The 22,060-nt window shown below is 36.8% G+C and overlaps 1 protein-coding gene across 2 annotated transcripts in view; it reads right to left on the bottom strand.

Moving 5' to 3' along the window:
• LOC106060506 (probable G-protein coupled receptor B0563.6) overlaps positions 1-21,128 on the bottom strand; it is a 112,518-nt gene extending 91,390 nt beyond the window's left edge. For both annotated transcript variants that reach the window (XM_056036495.1, XM_056036496.1), the window contains exon 1: positions 20,960-21,128. In XM_056036495.1, coding sequence (XP_055892470.1) covers positions 20,960-21,037 — 78 coding nt within the window. In that variant the 5' untranslated portion in view covers positions 21,038-21,128. The remainder of the gene's footprint in view (positions 1-20,959) is intronic.
• Between the last annotated feature and the right edge of the window lie 932 nt (positions 21,129-22,060).

Raw genomic sequence — 22,060 nt, 5'->3', positions numbered from 1 at the left:
CTTTTCTATTTGACCATTTCCTTTTGCGTTATAGGACGTTGTCCTGCTAGTGGCTATGCCCTTAGAATGTAGATATTCTGTAGTTTCTGTGGACATAAATGATGAGCCACGATCAGAGTGGATGTAACTGGGTGTTCCAAAGAGGAAAAATAACTGGTCGAAGCACTTTATTACTGTCTTAGATGTCATATCAGGACAGGGAAAAGCGAATGGAAACCGCGAATATTCGTCAATCATTGTTAACAAGTACTTGTTGCGAGTAGCTGATGGCAAAGGACCTTTAAAGTCAACACTTATTCTTTCAAACGGCTGTGTGGCCTTGATGAGCGTACCTGCAAATTCCTTATAGAATTGCGGTTTAATTCTATTGCAGGTTCTGCATTGTTGAATGGTCTGCCTGACCTCTTCAACCGAGAAGGGTAAGTTCTTTGACCTGACATAATGTAGAAGTCTAGTGACACCTGGATGACACAGGTAGTCATGGTACGTCTTCAGGCTACTTTGTTTCGTCATGGTTGCACAGTGCCCTCTAGACAAGGTGTCTGCTGCTGTGTTGGCGTTCCCAGGTCTATACTGTATATCAAACTTGAAGCTTGCCAGTTCCAATTTCCACCTTTGTATCTTATCGTTTTTAATTTTCTTGTCATGAGTGTCTTTAAATATGTATGAAATAGACCGCTGGTCCGTAATAAGGGTAAAATAATTGCCACACAAATAATGCTTCCATTTGCGTATAGCTTCAATTATTGCAGTTGCTTCTTTCTCTATGGCAGATTGATGCCTTTCACTAGGTGAAAGAGTTCTAGAGAAGAATGCAATAGGTCTTCCATCCTGATTTAAAGTGGCAGCTACTGCGATGTCAGAAGCGTCAGTTTCCACCATTAGAGGATGGTCATACTTTATGGTGAAAATTGCTGCTTTCTGCAATTCTTCTTTCAAGTCTTCCAACGCTGTTTTTACTTCTGTAGGTACAGGAAAAATTAGATTTTTCATTATAGGATACATTTTGTCGGAGAAATTTGATATCCAGTTAGCATAATATGCCAAAAGTCCTACAATCCTTTTCTGAGACTTCAGATCTTTTGGAGGTGGCAAATCTCGCAGAGCTTGAAATCTATCAGGGTCCGGCTTCAAATGCCCTTTGGATATTTCATATCCAAGCAGCTTTACCTTCTTAGTAGCAAATACACTTTTACTTTCGTTGAAAGTTATTCCGTATTCCAGAGCTACCTTCTGAAAATGCAACAGATTTTTGTTATGGGAGTCTACATCTGTACCACATATTGTTACATTGTCGACATAGGCAAACGTGTCAGACAACTTTTCTTTTTCTATAATAGTGTCTATGGTTTTCTGGAAGCAAGCTACACCGTTAGTGACCCCAAAGGGTATTCTGCAAAACTGGTAGAGTTTACCACAAGCTTCGAAGGCTGTGTATTTCTTTTCGCTCTGTTGGATAGGTATTTGGTGATAAGCACTCTCCAGATCCAATGTGCTAAAGATTTCATACCTGGAAATTTTCTCCACCATTTCATCCACTCTAGGCATGGGGTAAGCGTCCAGGTAAGTAAATCTATTTATAGTTTGGCTATAATCAACGACCATTCGCTTTTTGTGCCTCTCATTGGTCGTGACAAGGACTTGAGCTCTCCAAGGTGATTTGGAAGGTTCAATGATACCGTTTCGTATCAATTTTTCAACTTCAGCTTTAATAAATTGTGTGTCTTGGAAGGAGTAACGACGAGATTTAGTAGCAATAGGTCTGCAATCAGGGGATAAATTTGCAAACAATTGTGCTGCCTCTACCTTCACAGCATTGAGCGAGCAAACATGAAATGCAGGTCGACCACCGTTGAATGGAATTATCAGTTCTTTGTGTAATGCGAGGAAATCTAACCCAAGCACTACATCAGTGCAAAGTTCATCTAGTAACGAAAGTTTGAATTGATTGTAAACTTCCCCTTTGTATTTTAGCGATGCAAGCATGTGGCCTCTTGTGACGCTTGACAGTTGAGATGACGCCATAGAAATTTTGTGCTTTGAACGTGTCACTGACCAATCGTACTCTCTTGGTATGTTTGAAGAAATGTAGCTTTCCCCGCTACCTGTATCAATTAGGGCTTTTAGGTTCACGCCATTTACAGAGATGTGTACTGTTGATTTAGTTAAACCAGGTACCGACGAAGTAGCAATTAGTGATGTTAGATGTGTAGAGTCCTTAATGCAGCTACAATCTTTACAAGATTGTCTTTTAATCTAGTGGCTAGGAGATGTTTTGACTTTTGTTTTGGTTATAGGAGTGTTGCGAGACCTGCAAACCTTCGAAAAATGTCCATTTTTCCCGCACGAATGACACATGCAGTCTTTGGCAGGGCATTTCGCTCTGAGATGCCGACTACCTCCTGTTAGACACCTTATTTATATAGGTTAGTTATTTAGCGACGCACCATAGAAGACGCATATTGAACGGGACTAGTGACGTTTGGGATATGTTGGGTTAGAGACCGGAAAATCAGTTAGCGATAGAACACTCCAGGGTAACGACGTGTTTAGTGACAGAGACTTCTACTGTGGCCTTTTATCAGAATAAATCCATGTAAACTTGTTCATCAGTGTTGACTACATCTCTTCACTTGTTAAAACAGGTGTTGTTTTATTCTGTATGTACTGTTGTTCAACTACACGGAATACACCCGAACAATTACACCCAAACGCCTGCAGAGTAATTGGTTGACTTCAAGACAGCCTGAATAAGCAACATCACAGTGGCGACCCCGAACCTCGAAGCCCGAACCTCGAAGCCGGACCCCGAACCTCGAAGCCGAACATTGAACCGAACATCGTACCGGACATCGAAGCTGAACGTTTACTCAGGTGAGGGTCGTACACTCGAAGTTATAAAGTTTCATCGGAGTACGGCTGAACACAGCATCATCGCAGAGTGACTTTGTTCTGGATCTACAAGCAGTCGTCGCCTGTTTGATCGCACGTTCAACGAGCCGTTAACTCAGGGTGACCTTCGTCAGGACCGTAATCATCGCAACGCCTGATCGTCATATGCTGAATCGACCTACAACCAGAGAAACCGTTCGTTCATAACGGGTGAGAGATCGTTGGTGAACCTGTTGGACATATTTTTTCTTCGTCATAGGAGCCACATCGAGTATCAAGTTTTACCTCGTCAGTTTCGAGAAGGACAGTTTGCCCGCTGTCAGAAGTATTGTGAGTACTACAAGTTTGGTAGCTAACTAAATCGCTCTGTCGTCTTACCCTTTGAGAGATTCTTGTGGAGCAGTTTGCTCATCGAACCGGTTGCTTGCCACTTTTATAACGGTCACTGTGTTTAACCTTTGGAAGGTTAGTGAAGTAATATTTATCAGTACTGAACATTGATATTTAGTATTCGTTGGTCTAGACGATATCTAGACTTGCTGATATTGAAATCGTGGAAACAGCTACATCCACTTAATTTCGTAGAAAACCGTTAATCGTATAACGGAACGTCGTCGGAGGTGACCTTGGTTTCACCTAGTCTACATTGGACAGTTTGGTCTAGTGAAGCAACGTACAACAGCAAACTTCGTCGTACTACCAGAGTAGCAGCAGAAGCAGTGAACTATTTTAGAGAACCGTTATTCGTCAGCCCAGATCAAGTCATCGTCAAGAAAGTCGTTATTCGTCAGCCCAGATCAAGTCATCGTCAAGAAATTCGTTATTCGTCAGTCGTCCAGATCAAGTTGCCGTCAAGAGACTGTTATTTGTCAGTAGTCGTCTACACAAGTCAAGTCATCGCCAGAAGAACCGTTAACCTATTCGTCAGTAACTGTGTACACAAAGTCGTCGGAACTACACATACAGTCATCAACAGTCGTCGAAGAAACTAGAACATTTTGCTGTGGCATATCAGGACATCTGTGGCATTACGTGGGATACTGGTAGCACCGGAGAACAGAGTCAGAACTGGAAGAGGGGCAGTGGAATTTGTTGTGATCTAACATATTCGGGAGTCCGAACAAAGGGATCTTTCTTATCAAAAGCTAAGTGCCATTTTTCTTATTAGTATATGTTTAGATTGCCCTTAGAAATAGATTTTGTCTAAATTTGGTATGTTAGCCTGAGTAAATTCAGGTGGTGCTGAAGCCTTAAACCCGTTCGGGGAAGAAGACATAATTTAGATGAAAAGCTATATTATACATTTAGGATTGTAATTTGTTTTGTTTGTGTAAACGTCATATCCGTTGTTGCCTAGTTACTTCGTGACGTTATCATTGTGTGCCATATTGTCATATCCCAACCCATAGCGATAGTCTCATTTAATTATTTCATTTGTTTATATTATTTTAAATTATTTATTTTTATTAATTTAATTAGATCTGTATTTTTTTTCACTTAATGATAGAAAGTGCAGGTAGGATTCTTTTACTGTGAATCAGACTAAAATAATTTTAGTTTGAGCGGTTAAAATCAAATATGATTTTGCCATGAGAATAATGCCGAAACTGGCTATGTAGTCAAACACTGTCGTCTGGCTAAATATAGATCTACAAATTTTGTACATCTCTTTGGTACAATTAAATCATCTAGACTCTAATTTGAAATATTATTAATTGAAAGATGAATGAAGGTAGTACATTCTAGATATATATATCTTGTTGAAGATATATTTGACATTGTATAAACATATTTGTTTCATATGGTTAAATAGAACCATAATCTACTCTAGATCTAGACTCTAGACAGTCTTTGAATTTACTCTAGACACTTCAGTCATACCAAAATTTTAAAAGTGATCATAGTTATTCATACTAATAGTCATAGTGCTCTTGATAACTATAGATCTAAATAGTATTATTATATATACTATAATATACTAGATTTAAATTTGTGTGATACTAGACCTAATATACAGATTTGAATATAACCATAATAACTCAGACTAGATTTACACATTTACTAAATCTATAGATAGAGACATAACACTTAAAACTTGTATAAAAGTTTGTAAAAACTTAAATATAAAATAAGTTTAAAGTATAGCCATAACCAATATAGGCTAAGTAAAAATATATATAAAATATAAAACACAATGGCTACATCATCATATGTGGACCTTAAGGAGGTTAAGGAAGCAGCTATGCAGGATGGAAAGGCCATGGAGTTAAAAGGAAAGGACTTAGCAGCTTATGTACAGCAAGTTGTGAGGGAAGAAATGGAGAGACAGAAAGACGAAAAAAGACAAGAGATAGAAAGACAAGAAAGGATCAGAAAAGAGGACCAAGAAAGGCAAGACAAAGAGAGAGAAAAAATTAGAGAACATGAAGCTAAAATGGAGAAGATGAGATTGGATGCAGCACAAGCCAGAGCCCAAACTGAACAAGGAAATAACACAAATAACTCAAATAATTATGCCACTCAAAGAGACAATCCTAATTCACAAACATGGCTAAAGAGAAAAATACAAAGTTTTGATGAACAGAAGGATGACATTGGTGATTTTCTGAAAAGATATGAGGCAAAAATGTCTACATTTAATATGCCTGAAGAAGAATGGTCTGAAATACTGATAGACTTTGTTCATGGTCAAGCTCTAACAATATGCCAAAATCATGACCATCATATTGATGATAGCTATCAGGTTTTAAAAAGAGAGTTATTGAATGTATATGGTCATAATGCTACAACTTTCAGAAAGAAATATTTTGACAATATACCATCAGTAGAAATAGAACCTCAAACTACCATTAATATGGAAAAGGATTTTTTCAATAAGTGGGTAAAATTAGAAAAAGTGAATAACTCTTATGAGGGATTAAAAAATTTTATTCTAGTGGACAACTTTGTAAATAAATGTGATCCTCAATTACAATCTTTTATTAGAGAAAGAAACCCAAAAACTATAGATGAAATAACAGAGATAATGAGAGTATACAAAAATGCATATCCAAATAAACCATTTTCTGATAGGGATAAGAGCAAAGTAGATTTAATAGGATACACCAAAGAAAATGTTGATAGAAGTAAAAATAGAAGCAGATCAAATAGTGGAAATAGAAAATATAGTGAAATAACCTGTTTTAAATGTCAAGGAAAAGGTCATATAGCAGCTAACTGTAGAAGAGGGAATAGTAGGTCTGGAAGTAGAAATAGATACAATGAACAAAATAACAGTAGATATAGGAGTAGAGATAGGAATGACAGGGGAAATTATAGAAATAGGAGTTACAGTAGGGAATACAAAAATAAAGGTACAGATAGGGTATATTTCATGGAAGGAAATAGGAACAATTTTGCAGTGTATCCAGGGTTTGTAGATAGAATTCCGGTGGAATTAATCAGGGATTCAGGTTGTAACACTTTGGCAGTAAAAACTAAATTTGTCAAACCTCATTGGTATAAAGGGTTTACTAAGAAAGTAGAATTAGCAGATGGCACCGTAAGGGAATTTAAAGCTATAAGGGTATACATTGAAACTCCATTTTTCACTGGTTATTGTGATGGCATTGCAATACCAGAAATGAGATATGATATGTTAGTAGGAAACATAAAAGGAGTTAAAGAATGTTCAAGAAAAGAATTAGAAGACTGGCAAAACAAATACAAAAACATAAGACAAAATCATGAAAACATAGAAACACAAAATATAACAAGTATGATAATAACAAGATCAATGGATAAACAAGATGAGAAACAGGAAAATACAATAAATGTAATAAGTAATGATAAAGAAAAAGAAACCAGTAATGTAATACAAATAGAAAATACAGATGTTAAGGAAAGAGAGATAGAAAATGAAACACAAAATAGTCTTGAAACACAAATATCTCAAAGTGAAAAAGAAACAATACCCAAATTTGCATTAGAACAAATGAATGACAATATTATTGGGAAAATATATTCAAGAATATCAGATAAAAACAATAATAATCCAATGGAGAAATTTTGTATAGAGAATAAAATACTATTTAGACAAACAAGTAATGATAACAAGAAAATAAAACAACTTGTCTTACCACAGAAATATTGGAAAGATGTTTTAATCATGACACATGATAATAATTTAGCAGCACATAGGGGAATAAAGAAATGTTATAGGAATTTGTCAAAACAAGTATTTTGGCCCAAAATGAAAGCAACAATAAACAAATACATAAACTCATGTGACATATGTCAAAAGAGATCTAACAAAAGCCTAGTGAATAAAGCACCTATTCAAGAAATGGATGAACCTACAAAACCATTTCAGAAAGTATCTATTGATTTAATAGGTCCTTTAATTCAAACTGAAAATAATAACAAATACATTCTAACAGTAATAGACATGTTTAGTAGATACCCAGAGGCAATCCCATTATCAAATACAAGTGCAGAAAATATCATTAATGCCATAACTCAAAAAGTAATTACAAGACATGGTATACCTAAAATTATATTGAGTGATCAGGGATCTCAGTTTAAGTCAGAACAATTTAAGAAATGGACTAAACAATACAATATACAACACATATACTCTTCAGAGAGTAACGGTTTATGTGAACGATATGGTGGTTCATTAAAAAGATCACTAACAAAAATAATTCAGAATAATCAGAACAAGTGGGATCATTACATTAACTATGTACTATTTGCTCATAGAAACAACATCCATGAAGCAACACAATTTTCACCATATGAAATAATACATGGAAGAAAACCCAGAGATGAATTAGATGTTTTTAAAGAAAATCTAATAGACAATGAGAATAAATTAAATAATGACAGTGAAACAACAATCACAACAGAATTGAAAGAAATATGGACTCAAGCATATAACAACAATAAGAAGTACAAACAAAGTACTCATGAGAATCTAAATAAGAAAAGACAATTGAAAACACTAGAAGTAGGAAACAATGTATTAATATTGATAAATGACCTGAAAAATAAAATTGGTAAACAATGGAAAGGTCCATTTAAAGTGATAAAACAAATTAATGATGTGAATTATCAAATTGAAATAAATGGGAAAATTAAAACATATCACATAAATAATTTGAAACTATATCATGATAGAAAAGATGAGTTGATACAAAACATTCAGGAGGAAATAGAAAATACATTTTCAGAAAGAGAAGAATGCTTGATGATAATAACAAATGAAAATCATAATGAAAATGATATTAAGGAAATACCTGTAATAGAAACAAAAGAGAATCAAACTTGGCAAAAGATTAATCTTAATAATTTAACTAAGGAAAAGTCAAAAGATATAACTAAAATAATACAGGAATACAAAGAAATTTTTTCCAGCATACCAGGAAAAACAAATATTATTAAACATGACATTAAAGTAACAGACCCAAAACCTATCAAGCTTAAGCCATATAGAATACCGCTACATTTACAAGACAAAGTAAAGAAAGAAATAGACAATTTACTAGAATCAGGTATAATTGAACCATCAACATCTCCTTATGCTTCACCAATTGTGATAGCCAAAAAGAAGAATGGAGATATACGTTTATGTATTGATTATAGGAAACTTAACAACATCACAGAATTTGACCCATATCCAGTGCCAAATATAGAGGATATTTTACATAAATTAAATGGAGCAAAATTTTTTACTAAATTGGATTTAACTAAAGGTTATTGGCAAATACCTTTAACGGAAAATGCAAAACCTTACACAGCATTTGTAACACCATATGGTATTTTTCAATGGAATTATATGAGTTTTGGATTAGTAAATGCACCTGCCACATTTAATAGAATGATGAACATGATAATTGGAAACAAAGAAAATGTTATTTGCTATTTGGATGACATATGTATTTTTAATAATAGTTGGGAGGAACATTTGGTAGATGTAAAAGAAGTATTCAAAATAATAAAAGAAAGTGGACTTACAATTCAAGCAGAAAAAGTAGAAATAGGATTGGAGGAAATAATTTTCTTAGGACATAAAGTAAATAACAACATGATTAGCCCTATTGAAGATAACATAAAGAAAGTACTTAATATTGAAATACCTACAACAAAAAGACAAATTAAAAGTATATTGGGAATAGTAAATTATTACAGAAAGTTCATAAAGAATTTAGCAGAAATAGTGAATCCACTAAATGACTTACTTAAAAAAGGAAAACCTCAAAAAGTAGTCTGTAATGAGGAATGTGTGAAAGCTATTGACAGAATTAAAGATGTTTTTAGTCATGAATTAATATTAAGACTACCCGATAAAGACAAAATATTTTATGTCACAACTGATGCATCTGGTAATGCTATTGGTGGTTGTTTAATGCAGAACTATGATACCTTACATCCTATATTATATGTAAGTAGAAAATTGTCAGAGGCAGAGAAAAAATATAGTGTCATTGAAAGAGAAGCCTTAGCTGTAATATGGGTAATTACTAAGCTAGAGAGCTATCTAATAGGAAGGAAATTCATTCTATTAACTGATCATAAACCTATTCAGTATATACAGCAAAAGAGCATGAAAAACAGTCGTGTTTATAGATGGTTCTTAGCACTACATGAGTATAAATTTGAAGTGAAAGCTATTAGTGGATCTGTGAATATTGTAGCTGATCTATTGTCTAGAATGACATTGAAATGAAATAATTTTGTAAATAAACTATGATTATATTGATTATGTAATATATATTAATATATTGGCACAATTTATATGTTATAGAAAAGGGAGATAAGTAAATTTGATGTTAAGCATTTGAAAGTAAGTATGGATATTTTTTTTTTTTGTGTGAATCATTTCATATATCATTGACGAAAGTTAGTTCTATGGAAAAGGGTGAGTATAAAAGAAAAATGGACAAAAGCGCATAAAAGGGTGGTAAGAAAAAAATAAAAATTTATTGAATGTGTAAATAAAGTCTATAATTGTTTTTTGAAATATTGTATTTTATCAGATTACTGCCAGTGAAGAACATTTGTGAGTGTATGACATGCCCATAAGATGCCACATTTTCCTCCATGATGAACTGTGTACTAATGAAGATGATTCTGGAATGTTATGAACTGTTATGAACATTGACATGAATATGAGGAACTGTCAAGTCAAGATGAAGATGTCAAGATTTTATGTTTGTTGTCTTCCCCTTAAATTGAAAATGCCCTTGTAAGACTTGACAGTAGTGGAAAAATATTGACATTTTTTTTTTTCAAGGGGGGGAGGAATCTGTTAGACACCTTATTTATATAGGTTAGTTATTTAGCGACGCACCATAGAAGACGCATATTGAACGGGACTAGTGACGTTTGGGATATGTTGGGTTAGAGACCGGAAAATCAGTTAGCGATAGAACACTCCAGGGTAACGACGTGTTTAGTGACAGAGACTTCTACTGTGGCCTTTTATCAGAATAAATCCATGTAAACTTGTTCATCAGTGTTGACTACATCTCTTCACTTGTTAAAACAGGTGTTGTTTTATTCTGTATGTACTGTTGTTCAACTACACGGAATACACCCGAACAATTACACCCAAACGCCTGCAGAGTAATTGGTTGACTTCAAGACAGCCTGAATAAGCAACATCACACTCCGCAAAAGAAACATTTAGTATTCACTGTTGCGATTGTTTCTGAGTCCACCATTTCTTCGGTTAAGATTGCCGATGACGAAAGAGATGACTCTACCAATTGAGAAGGAATACTAAACGAACTGGATTCTTTTTGGGCCATGTCGAGTGTCTTGGCAATATCTAAAGCCATTTTCAAGTCAAGGGATCTTTTCTCAAGTAGCCTCTGTCTAATTACACTCGAACGCATGCCGCTAACAAAGGCATCACGAATGGCGTCCTCTTCATTTTTGTCAGCACTGACAGCTCGGAACTGACAATCTCTGGCCATCACTCTCAGCTTGTGTACAAATTGATCAAGACTTTGATCGACTTCTTGTTTGCAAGTTGCAAGCAAATGTCTGGCCAATGTTTCATTAGGGGCCTTCACAAATAAATTCTCAAGAATAGATTTTGCTTCTGAGTATTTAGAACAGGTAGAAATATACTGATATAAGGATGGAGACACAAAGTTGCATAGCAGGTCAAACTGTTCGCTTTCACTAGCCCCTACCTTCATTGCGAATCTGTCAAAACGAGAAATCCAATGTTTCCATGTAACTGAAGCATTAGTTGAACTAGGATCAGCATCCAGTCTATTGGGACGCAAAAACTTGTCCATTTAAGAATGGTAATATTGAAATAAATTGTAATATACTAAGTCAATTCATAACCTTAGAAACAAGGCTTTATTTCAATAAAACACGACTGATACACACAATAACACAGTACAGACTGGTCACGATTCACAGACTACGATAATGCGAACACGATTACAAATACTAGCACGATTACAAGCACGGGTAACACACAAGTTCATTTAACGATCACTCCACCATGTTTGTTTGTAAAATGTTTTATAATTTTCGGATGTTCCTTCAGAGTTGAAGATAGTTTACTTCCTAGTCAAAACCTCCCGCAGGACGACGGGGGATGGGAGCGGGCAGGGTTTGAACCCGGGACCATCGATGAATCTGAACGAGAGTCTTGCGTGCAAACCACACGACCAGGCAGCCATCCTGTTGTGGTCATGTGATCGAGAGCCTTCACGGACTAGCGACAGTGTGTAACAAGAGACAGTTGAGTCCAGAACAGCAAGGCGTAAGGACTTGTGGTACTTTTGAGTCCTCGAAAATGTAGCTGTACGAGCTAGAGAGACTAGTAATGTTTACTTAGGCAGTTCTGTTAAGTTCAAGAAAGAATTTGATGTAATTGTCATTAAACCGCCACTTTGAAGCTCTTGTTGTCAAGTTCTTGTGTTAGATGTGCTGTTGTGTTGTTAAGTAGTGTTTGCAGAAGGCCTGGTTGAGAAGATCGTAACAATAAGATAAAAGAAACGCACCTTTATCTTTGTGTTTTTCTGAGTATTTTTTCAAAAATCCACAATTCATGACGACTTGTCCCTAGAGGGAAAAAAAAAAGTAAAGTTCCCCTTTCAGACCTTGTGATCTATAGGACAGATGATGTAAAGGTCATCTGTTTCTGTTGCCTACGGTTAACGAGGGTGTCATGTGGCCAGCACAACGACCAACCGCCTTTACTTTTCCCCAACTAATGTCAGGTACCCAATAGAGCTGGGGGGACTCAGAGGCCAGCAAAGATCTCAGGATTAAAAACCCGAATCTTCAACAGGATTCGAATCCGTGAACCCCAGTTCAGAATCCAAGAGCTTTATCGCTCAGCCACCGCGCCTCCTGTCCCTAGAAAGAAAGATAAAAAAAAAGAATAGGGAAGTCTGCCACGACCTTCGCTAGACTCAGGCCTAGTGTTTGGGAAAACTGAAAGCTTACAACAATGATAAAAAATGGAGGTGTACACTGTATTTGTTTTAAGCACGCTACTGCAAGGCAGTGAAGCATGGACTACCTACGCAAAGCAAATGACCAAGTTCATTCCTTTTGCGTTGTCTCCGCAGGATCTTGAAAATCACATGGCGAGAGAGAGAGAGAGATAGAAAGATAGAGAGAGAGATAGAGACAGAGAGAGATATAAAGAGAGAGAGATAGAGAGAGATAGAAAGAGAGATAGAGAGAGATAGAGATAGATAGAAAGAGAGATAGAGATATAGAGAGAGATAGAGAGAGAGAGAGAGAGAGATAGAGAGAGAAAGAGATAGAGAGAGATAGAGATAGAGATAGATAGAAAGAGAGATAGAGATATAGAGAGAGATAGAGAGAGAAAGAGATAGAGAGAGAGATAGATAGAGAGATGGAGTGAGAGAGAGATAGAGAGAGATAGAGAGAGAGAGAGAGATTTGGTCAAGTCGGACGTATGGAGCGGAATGGTATCCTGAAAGTCATACTTTATGGTCAACTCTTGACTGGCTAAAAAATATACTGGTCGTCACCACCTCCAATAAGTGGATGTAATCAAACAGGACCTCAAAGCAGTGGACATCAATGATGACCACTGAGAAGACATAGTCCTAGACCACGTGATGGTGTCCAAGAAAAATATGGACAGCAATAAAAGCTGTGGAAGAAAAGCGTGCCAAACGAAATATGGTTGGTTCATCTACCACCAAAGCGAAAGCCAGCATATCCAGCGATATATGTGGACGGGAGTGTCTCTTCAAAGTAGGGCCCCACAGTCACATGGAAAAGTGTTAAAATAGGGCCCCACAGTCACATGAAAAAGTGTTAAAATAGGGCCCCACAGTCACATGAAAAATTGTTAAAATAGGGCCCCACAGTCACATGAAAAAGTGTTAAAATAGGGCCCCACAGTCACATGAAAAAGTGTTAAAATAGGGCCCCACAGTCACATGAAAAAGTGTTAAAATAGGGCCCCACAGTCACATGAAAAAGTGTTAAAATAGGGCCCCACAGTCACATGAAAAAGTGTTAAAATAGGGCCCCACAGTCACATGAAAAATTGTTTAAATAGGGCCCCACAGTCACATGAAAAAGTGTTAAAATAGGGCCCTACGGTCACATGAAAAAGTGTTAAAATAGGGCCCCACAGTCACATGAGAGTAAACGATTTGTGAGTCATGGTTGTTCTACGTCTGAAGGAGGCTAACATACATTTCTGAATATTTTATTAGGTTGTGTTAATTTACATACATTTCTGAATATTTTATCAGGTTGTGTTAATGTATTTGTAAGTTATAGTTTAGTATTTTATGTAGTATTGCCACTTTGCTTTGTAGTTTTCTGTCCTGAAGTTTCTCTAAATTTAGTGATTTAACTAATGAATTTACTCTAGTCCAATATGAATATTTTACTTGTTATAAATCTCACGTCCACAATAGGCGTCTTTTGTGTCTGTTCTAGTTTCTTTAAAATGTTTCTTTTTATTGTTCGTCAATATTAAAGAATTACAACTATAGACCATAACTCTATATGGTTAGATATATTTCTGGTGAATTTTAAAAGGTAACTTAAATTTTGTAAAAATATTTTCAGCTCTGTAAAAAATATCTCATCTCTTTCTCTTGAAGCGTAAACGATTTTACATTATTTATTTGGCATCAGCAGTGTTTCGCCCCCACATTTACCTACATCTCTTTCTCTTCTTTTTCTGTCACTGTGTCACATTGCTTAAAGCATGTAAACAAGATCTTACAAAAATGGAAAACAGGACAAAGAGATTACCGAGAGATTTGAAAGAGATTACTTAAATAATTTTATTGTGAAAGTCCCGAATGGTCAAATCCGGTTTAAAGCGGTTTCGTAAACACAGTAGTCCTACACTAGCAGAAGTGGGATTACCAGTACCATTAAGCATGTTCAGTCTAGGGCAGGGGTTCTCAACCTGTGGGTCGCGACCTCTTTGGGGGTCAATTGGCGATTTGCCAGGGGTCGCCTAAGGCTCTCGAAAAATGGATTGTTATTGTCTACTCTTCTATTGCTGTGTGTGTGTGTGCGGGGGGGGGGTCGAGGCAGAGTGGGGGGGGGGGGGTTCAAAAGTGGTCGCCGACCGAGACTAAAAGGTTGAGAACCGCTGGTCTAGGGTGTATCGGATCTTGGCTTGCCAGAAAAAAGCCGACATTGATCAAGCTCCTAGATAAACATTTCCCACACCATAAAAGTAACGCTAACTTCCTGGTGACCATGCAGACGCCTAATTCTTATTGGCTTCTGCCATAGGCATATACATACAGCAGTGATAGCAATGGACCGAAAAATCAAATTAAATTCTACAATAATAGAGCTAAAGGATTTTATGGTGATTGAACTCAACTCTAACAGATAAACTGTCTGCAAACTAATTGAAAATAATCACATCGGTGCTTTTGGTAAGATATAATATATGTGACATATTATTGTAAACGTTTTACAAGTGTATCATCATGATTCTAAACTTTAAGATTATACTGGACAGTACACACTTTACACATAGTGCACACTTTACACATAGTGCACACTTTACACAGTACATACTTTACGCGACGCTCAATTTACACAGTACACACTTTACACAGTACACACTTTACATAGTGCACAATTTACACATAGTGTACACTTTACACAGTACACACTTTACGCGACGCTCAATTTACACAGTACACACTTTACACAGTACACACTTTAAACAGTGCCCAATTTACACATGGTGTACACTTTACACAGTACACAATTTACGCAGTATACACCTTACACAGTACACATTTTACACAATACATACTTTCACATAGTGTACACTTTACACAGTACACACTTTACACAGTACATACTTTACATAGTGCACAATTTACACATAGAGTACACTTTGACACAGTACACAACTTACACAGTAGCCACCTTACACAGTACACATTTTACACAGTACACACTTTGACAAAGTACACACCTTACACAGTACACACCTTACACAGTACACACCTGACACAGTACACATGCTAACGTTAAAAAAAATATTCTCTTTACTTTGATGAAACGAAAAATCCCTGAGGTAAATCCGATGTTCCGGCAGACAAAAGCAACCTTGACCTTCCATTCTATCCATGACGATGTTTAGAATCAATATTCCCATCAATCACGATTGAAGTCCACTCACTAGCGATCGATGGCCAGGTAACAGCGGTGACCTTTTCACCCATTTTGTGTGCGGCAACATTACAAACAAGGTGATGGTCAGTCCACATGTTAAAAAAGTAAAGTTCCCTTTTTCAGAAATTGCGATCTTTAGGGCAGATGATGTAAAGGCTATTAGCTCCTGTGGCTCACGGTTAACGAGGGTGTCATGTGGCCAGCACAATGACCTACCGCTTTCACGTTTCTCCAAATAATTTCCGGTACCTATTAGAGCCAGGCGGACTCGTAGGTGCCCTAATGATCCCGAAGTTAAAAAGTTCAGTCATCATCAGGGTTCGAAACCCGGACCCCTCGGTTCGGAAGCCAAGCGCTATAGCACTCAACCACCACTCCCCACAATGGTCTACATGAACTACCTCTAAAAAGTTCATCAACTCTGTTCCAAATCAATTTTATTTTTAAGTTCATTACTTAGGCATAGTTTGACTGATCAGATTGATTAAATGATTAACCCTTAAAACGCTGGTGGTAGTTTAGCCGCTAAACATCAGAATTGTAATTTCATTTTGTATGCACTCATTCTAAAACAGCTCAGCACTTTAAGGGTTTACTGATAACCCGATTTTACTTCACCGAGATTAGCCTAACCTAAGAGCGTCAAACTCTGCCCCTAATTTATCATATAATATCATATAGGCCTCATTTGTATACAGGGGCGTAACTAGGGATTTGGGGGCCCGGGGGGATTGACCTCTTTGGGGGCCCCTTGCATTTTGACATTCGACATATGACATGGACTAATGTACGCAAAAATATATAAGCCCCAAATCAAATTGGTTCAGTATATCAGTAAACTTAACAAAAAGTAATCAAGACTCTTTTAATGAATAAAAGCTTTGTTTATTAGTTAAATAATGCACAAGTGACAAATCTCAATTGATATCGCTTCACGTCGTGCATTCTGTGCAGCAAAGACATCTATAACATCAACTACATCGATACTTTCTAGTATTTGTGACTTCACTGACATTAAAGCCATGATAAGCCTTTCTTGTGTCATTGTGCTCCTGAGATAGCTTTTGATGAACTTGAGCTTTGAGAATGATCTCTCACATGAATGAATGGAAGTGGCCTGAGCTAGCAGTATTCGGAGGAGGTTGCAAAGTTTGAGCACACGTAATTACCATATGAAGCCTGTTTCCTCAATATGTCTATTGGTGATTGTATTACTGGTTTGTTGATGAAAAGTGCTCGTGCATCAATGACATCATTGAAAAAGCGATTTTCCATTTATTTCATCATACAAACAGGAAAAGTAGCACAGTTTGTCATAAGCGGGTCTTCATCTAACAGGTGTCTTGGTTCAAGAAGAAACCCAAAGGTATCCATTTTCTTTCCAGCCTTTGAAATCTGCCCTTCATCTCCATATGAAATCTGTCCAGCACTTCTGTCGCAACACGTTTGAATTCCAGTTCTATTGACAGTCCTACATTAGAACTCAACTTCCCATCAAGTCTTTTCTTTCTTCTGGTTGTTTTGATTATTATTATTATAGCTTTTATATAGCGTTACTTTCATGCTTATAGCATGCTCAGAGCGCTTTGGTCCAATCTAGGAATTTTCCGTTCTGCCTTTAGGCGCTCAGTAAACGCAACTCTGCCCGAGTCGGGTGTCGAACCTCGAGTCCCCTTCTAGGTAGCCAAGACAAGCCAAGTTCAAGCGCACTTAGCCTCTCAACCACGCTTCCCACAGGGATTACACGGAATCCATAGTATTCACTACCTTCTTTTGCTTTTTTGATGGATTGGGTTTTTGTCAGTTTCTCATCATTTTGCAGAAAGCATGAAAGGGTTTTAATTTCTTTAGCAGCTTTCCGTATATGCAGTCCAGACTTTTGTAGTTTCTTCCGAACTATATTAATTGGGAGCAAGAGCTTTGACCAGAATTTCAGATAGGCAAAAAATTCTTAATTTTCCACTGCATGAAGAAGATTCTGTCCTAATATTATATGGTACTACGTTTATGTTTTGTGCGCAAGCAAAAGGATTCAGAGCATACAAAAGTGGGAAAGATCCATATCTCGTTATGCTCGAGTATAGAAATACTCCGATAAGTGGACTGCCGTATTCACCATCACAACTGGTGACGAGTAGAAGACTCAGGGAATCATTCGAACTGATCCCAAACTATTGAAACCATCGGTAGCTGAAAATGCAGAGACATTACTCAACGAACGACAGATGAAAAGCAAAGTGAAATACAATGCAAAAGCAAGACTACCTAAAGATAATTCTGTCGGAGAGTTCGTCTAGGTCAAACATGGCAGAAAGCAGTTATAAAAAACATTCAGCACCCAGATTTTACATCATAAAGACAAACGGAAAAACATACAGAAGAAATCAACGCTTTTTGAATAAGAGTTTCGATGAAGGCATCTCTGGGTACTATGATACCGATGGAGACAATGAACTGCAAACTGTTGGAACAAACGAAACAGACAGTTATAGACCAACGTCTAGAGAACTTGTTGTGCCAGTCAAGACAACCAGAAGTGGACGAATTGTTAAAGTTCCTAGTAGACAGGGCCGGCCTTAGGCCACTGCAGCCTATGCGGTCGCAGTGGGCCCCGCGCTTTCATAGGACACGCGCTAATTCTAAGTGTACATTATTAAATTAAACCATTATAACGTATATAAAATAACAGGGTTTTCGTGACCTCCTGATTTTCCAGGGCCTCCAGGAAATCTCATAAAAAGGCAAAATATACGATAAAGTCCTGAACTTTTTTTGAATTTATTCAAATCTCCTGAAGAATAGACGAAATTTACATTTTGGGGTGCCAATAAATAAAAAGTGGCATTGCGAGCTTTCATTTGATAAAAATATATTGCAAAGACGAAAGTAGGCCTATTTTCTAATTAAAAAAAAATAATATTGACATTATGCTCATCCCTACCCAGACTAGGCCCCGCGCGCTCCGCTTTGCATAGGGCCCCGCAAATGGTAGATATCACTCTTAAGAACTTTAAAAGGAAGGGCGTGATAATAACTTCAAAAGGAAGGATGTGCTAATATTATATGATATTACGTTATTGTTTGTTGTTTATGTTTTGTGCGAAAGCAAAAGGATTAGATGGAAATAAAAATAGAGTTTCCATTGGATTGAGGAAAGATGAATAGAGGGGTAATAACTCGAGTGTGAAGTTTAATTCTGAAATTATAGACACCAAACCCGAATAATGGACTATTCTAGCATTATTAAGAATAACTTTTGGATCTGTTATAGGCTACTCGATTCTGTAAATTTTGCTTCAAGGTTAATTAGTATAGCCATAAAATACTCGCCATTTAGATCTATTATTAGTAAAGGTAACAAGATACCTGGAATTCGCTGTATATCATGCAGTTTTATTCGTGGCAACAAAGTTAAAAATGTAAAACTAACTTTAAAAAAAAACTTTGATCTCTGTGGGAAAAAATATTTTTAAAATGTCAACAAAGTCAACGTACTGATAGACCTAGATCTAGATTTAGTCTTTGTGATAAATTTTAAATCCATAAATGTTGAAAAAAAAGACACCCGTTGACACTATTTGTCAATCAAATATATTAATTTATGTATTTACAAATAAATTTCGGACACCCATTTGGGGGCCCCCCCTAGGTGGGGGCCCGGGGGGATTTTAAATTTCTCCCCCCCCCTCCCCCCCCCTTAGTTACGCCACTGTTTGTATACAGTATTAAAGCTGTAAAATAAAAACAACTTCTATAAAAGAATTTCTTCAAAGACTAGCCTAGACGCCATCTTACTTCTGCTTGCACAGAAAAGGTCACGTGGGACTTTTGACACAGCACATGACTATATCTAGATTTACACGGGAGCTTTAAAAAGTTGTATTTAAAAAAATGAACACCATAAGAATGAAGGTAATCTTGAGCAGACGATCGGAAAAAAAGTTTTATGTCTTATAAATTACAGTTTAGCCAGGAAAACCAGTGACTTGGCAGAATTTAAGTCATTGGTTAATATGCATGACTGAATGCATGACGTGTAAAACGTAATCATCTTCTTTTTTTTAAAGTAACGTCTGTATTATATAAGATAAGATAAGTTTCCCTCCAAAGAGAAGATAATAACGCCATCCATGTATTCACGTGCTAATCTAGTCTTACATGTTAATTCTAGGCTTACACTTTGCTAAGTCATTGGCTTTCCTGGCTATTTCAAGATGCATGCTACAAGGAAATTTAGCGGCATCCGTCCTATTCGTCTTTTCAATGTTTTTTTTTTTGCATTTGTACGTTTAGGCACACCTGTTTAAAGATGAATATCCGCATCATTAGAATTAGACGCCATTCAAAATTATAAACGGTAAACGGAATTACCATAAAAAATTGCAATAAAAAAATACACTCCTTAGATTAAGTGTTATTATTTATCATATCAAATAGTTTAGATCAGTCATGAGTGTGTGTGTGTGTCGGGAGGTGAGTGTGCTGACACCCCTAAAAATCCCAGTCTACACTGGATTCAAACTCACGCCTCTCTCGGTAGCTAAGCAGTGTATCATGCTTAACCATACATCCTACAGTTTATGGTAATTTTGTTTCCGGATAGCCTATTGCTTTATTCTGCGCTTATCTTATTCGCCTCTCTTATACGTTACTTATCATAATGGTCATTTAGCGTTTTAGCGTTTATAATAAGGTTTCACATACCTATATAGCATGTGTAAACTATATTTAAAAGTAAATTTAACTCGAGAAGTTTATTTTCTACTAAAAACAGAGACTCTTGTGGTCCCAGGGTGAGATAATCTTATGCCTATCTGCTACTATGTTCGATGGTTAACGAGGGTGTCACGTGGCCGGCACAACGACCAACCCCCTTTCATATGTAAATTTCGAGTGGGTCTGGTGTGAATGTACATTTTGATTTTCTGTAGTTATAATGCTTTGTTTGGTGTAATGCACAAATTATAAGAAAAATTTCCTTATGGATAATAAAGATTATTACTATTATTATTATTATTATCCCAAATAATTTCAGATCTCCAGAAACATTTTACAATCACAGGGATTCGAACTCCTGACCCTTCCGATAAAGAAACCAGGCTCCCTCCCATCGCATTAAATTCCTTAGCTTAGTTTAGATAATAATTTCGCTGTCAGATCTACTGTAAAAATGTTTTTTTATTAACTCTCTAATGGTAAAGAATACAAAACCTCAAATATTGAAACTCTCTAATGGCAAAGAATACAAAACCTCAAATATTGAAACTCTCTAATAGCAAAGAATACAAAACCTCAAATATTGAAACTCTCTAATGCAAAGAATACAAAACCTCAAATATTGAAAGTCTTAATCCAAAACTTCAAAGACAGAAGATACCGAGAAGTTGTAAAATTTTCTGGCACTGACCTTCATAAGCTGCTCCTCTATGTCCTGAAGGGTCATTTTGAATTTATGCTTCACTTCCCCACTAGAGCCAGAATACATAGTCTAGAGGACATAGGTTCAAACCGTTAGAAAGTCTCGTGGCTGATTGCCTGCCCTTAGGAATCCGCACAGTGATGAAACACGATGGCAAAAAAAACCCAACATGATGAAAAAAAAACCCCAACATCTTCTGTGGATGGCTGTAGTGTCAAGTTGTCGAGAGGTAGAGAGAGAGACAGCGCGCGCTGTGACGCAAACTACAAGTGGGCGTGAGGACAGGACAGTGGGAGGCAGTATTTGAGGGGGGGGGGTGAGAGGAGTAGGGGGGGGGGTAGATGAGGAGGACTAGTCCGGAGGAGGTCGTATCTTAGAGGGGTGAGTACAGGGGGATACTAGTTGAAAGGGCGAGTAGAGATTGTATCTTTCGGAGGGGGTGGAAGTTTCAGTGGGAGATTGTAGTTAAAGGGGTGAGTGCAGAGGTGGTTGTATCTTGGGGGGGGGGGGAGGGGTAGATACAGGGGGAGGCTTTGGTTGAGGGAGGTAGTACAGAGGTGGTTGTATCCTGAGGGGAGGGTGAGTACACGAAATGAGTGGAGTCTTTGTGACTGGAGAGTATTCACCAAGATTTCTATTCAAGTACATGAGCGTGGTTTGTTGTTGCAGGGTTGGGGGGGGGGCACTGGGGGGAAAAGACGGGGGGTGGTGGAGGTTCTTGAAGGCACACTTCGCTTTGAAGTATTTCTCCAGGTTATTAAAATCTTTAAGTTTTCGAGCCAGAACTGTGACGACGAGGAATGAAGATTAAAACAAACTTTCAACCTCGTTTTTTTTTTTGGTTTCATTTTAACGAAAAATCTGGCCAACATTTTTTTTTTGTTTTTTTTTGTTGCAGTTGAGACTAACAGAAATACGAAATAAAAAAAAAAGACTCAAATAAACTTAGAACTAGCCAGACGTCCAGACGTGATAACAAAAAAATTAGGTTACAAAAAAAAAATTCTCATTTCTTTTAAAACGCATTTTCTTCTTTTTTTTTTTAAACTTTCATCTTTCCTATAACTTTTACTAGATCTATAATTTTTT

This window comes from Biomphalaria glabrata, chromosome 7, assembly GCF_947242115.1.
Source record: "Biomphalaria glabrata chromosome 7, xgBioGlab47.1, whole genome shotgun sequence".
Taxonomy (NCBI): Eukaryota; Metazoa; Mollusca; class Gastropoda; family Planorbidae; genus Biomphalaria; species Biomphalaria glabrata.
Note: the sequence above shows the minus strand (reverse complement) of the source record. Positions and strands in the feature narration are given on the sequence as shown.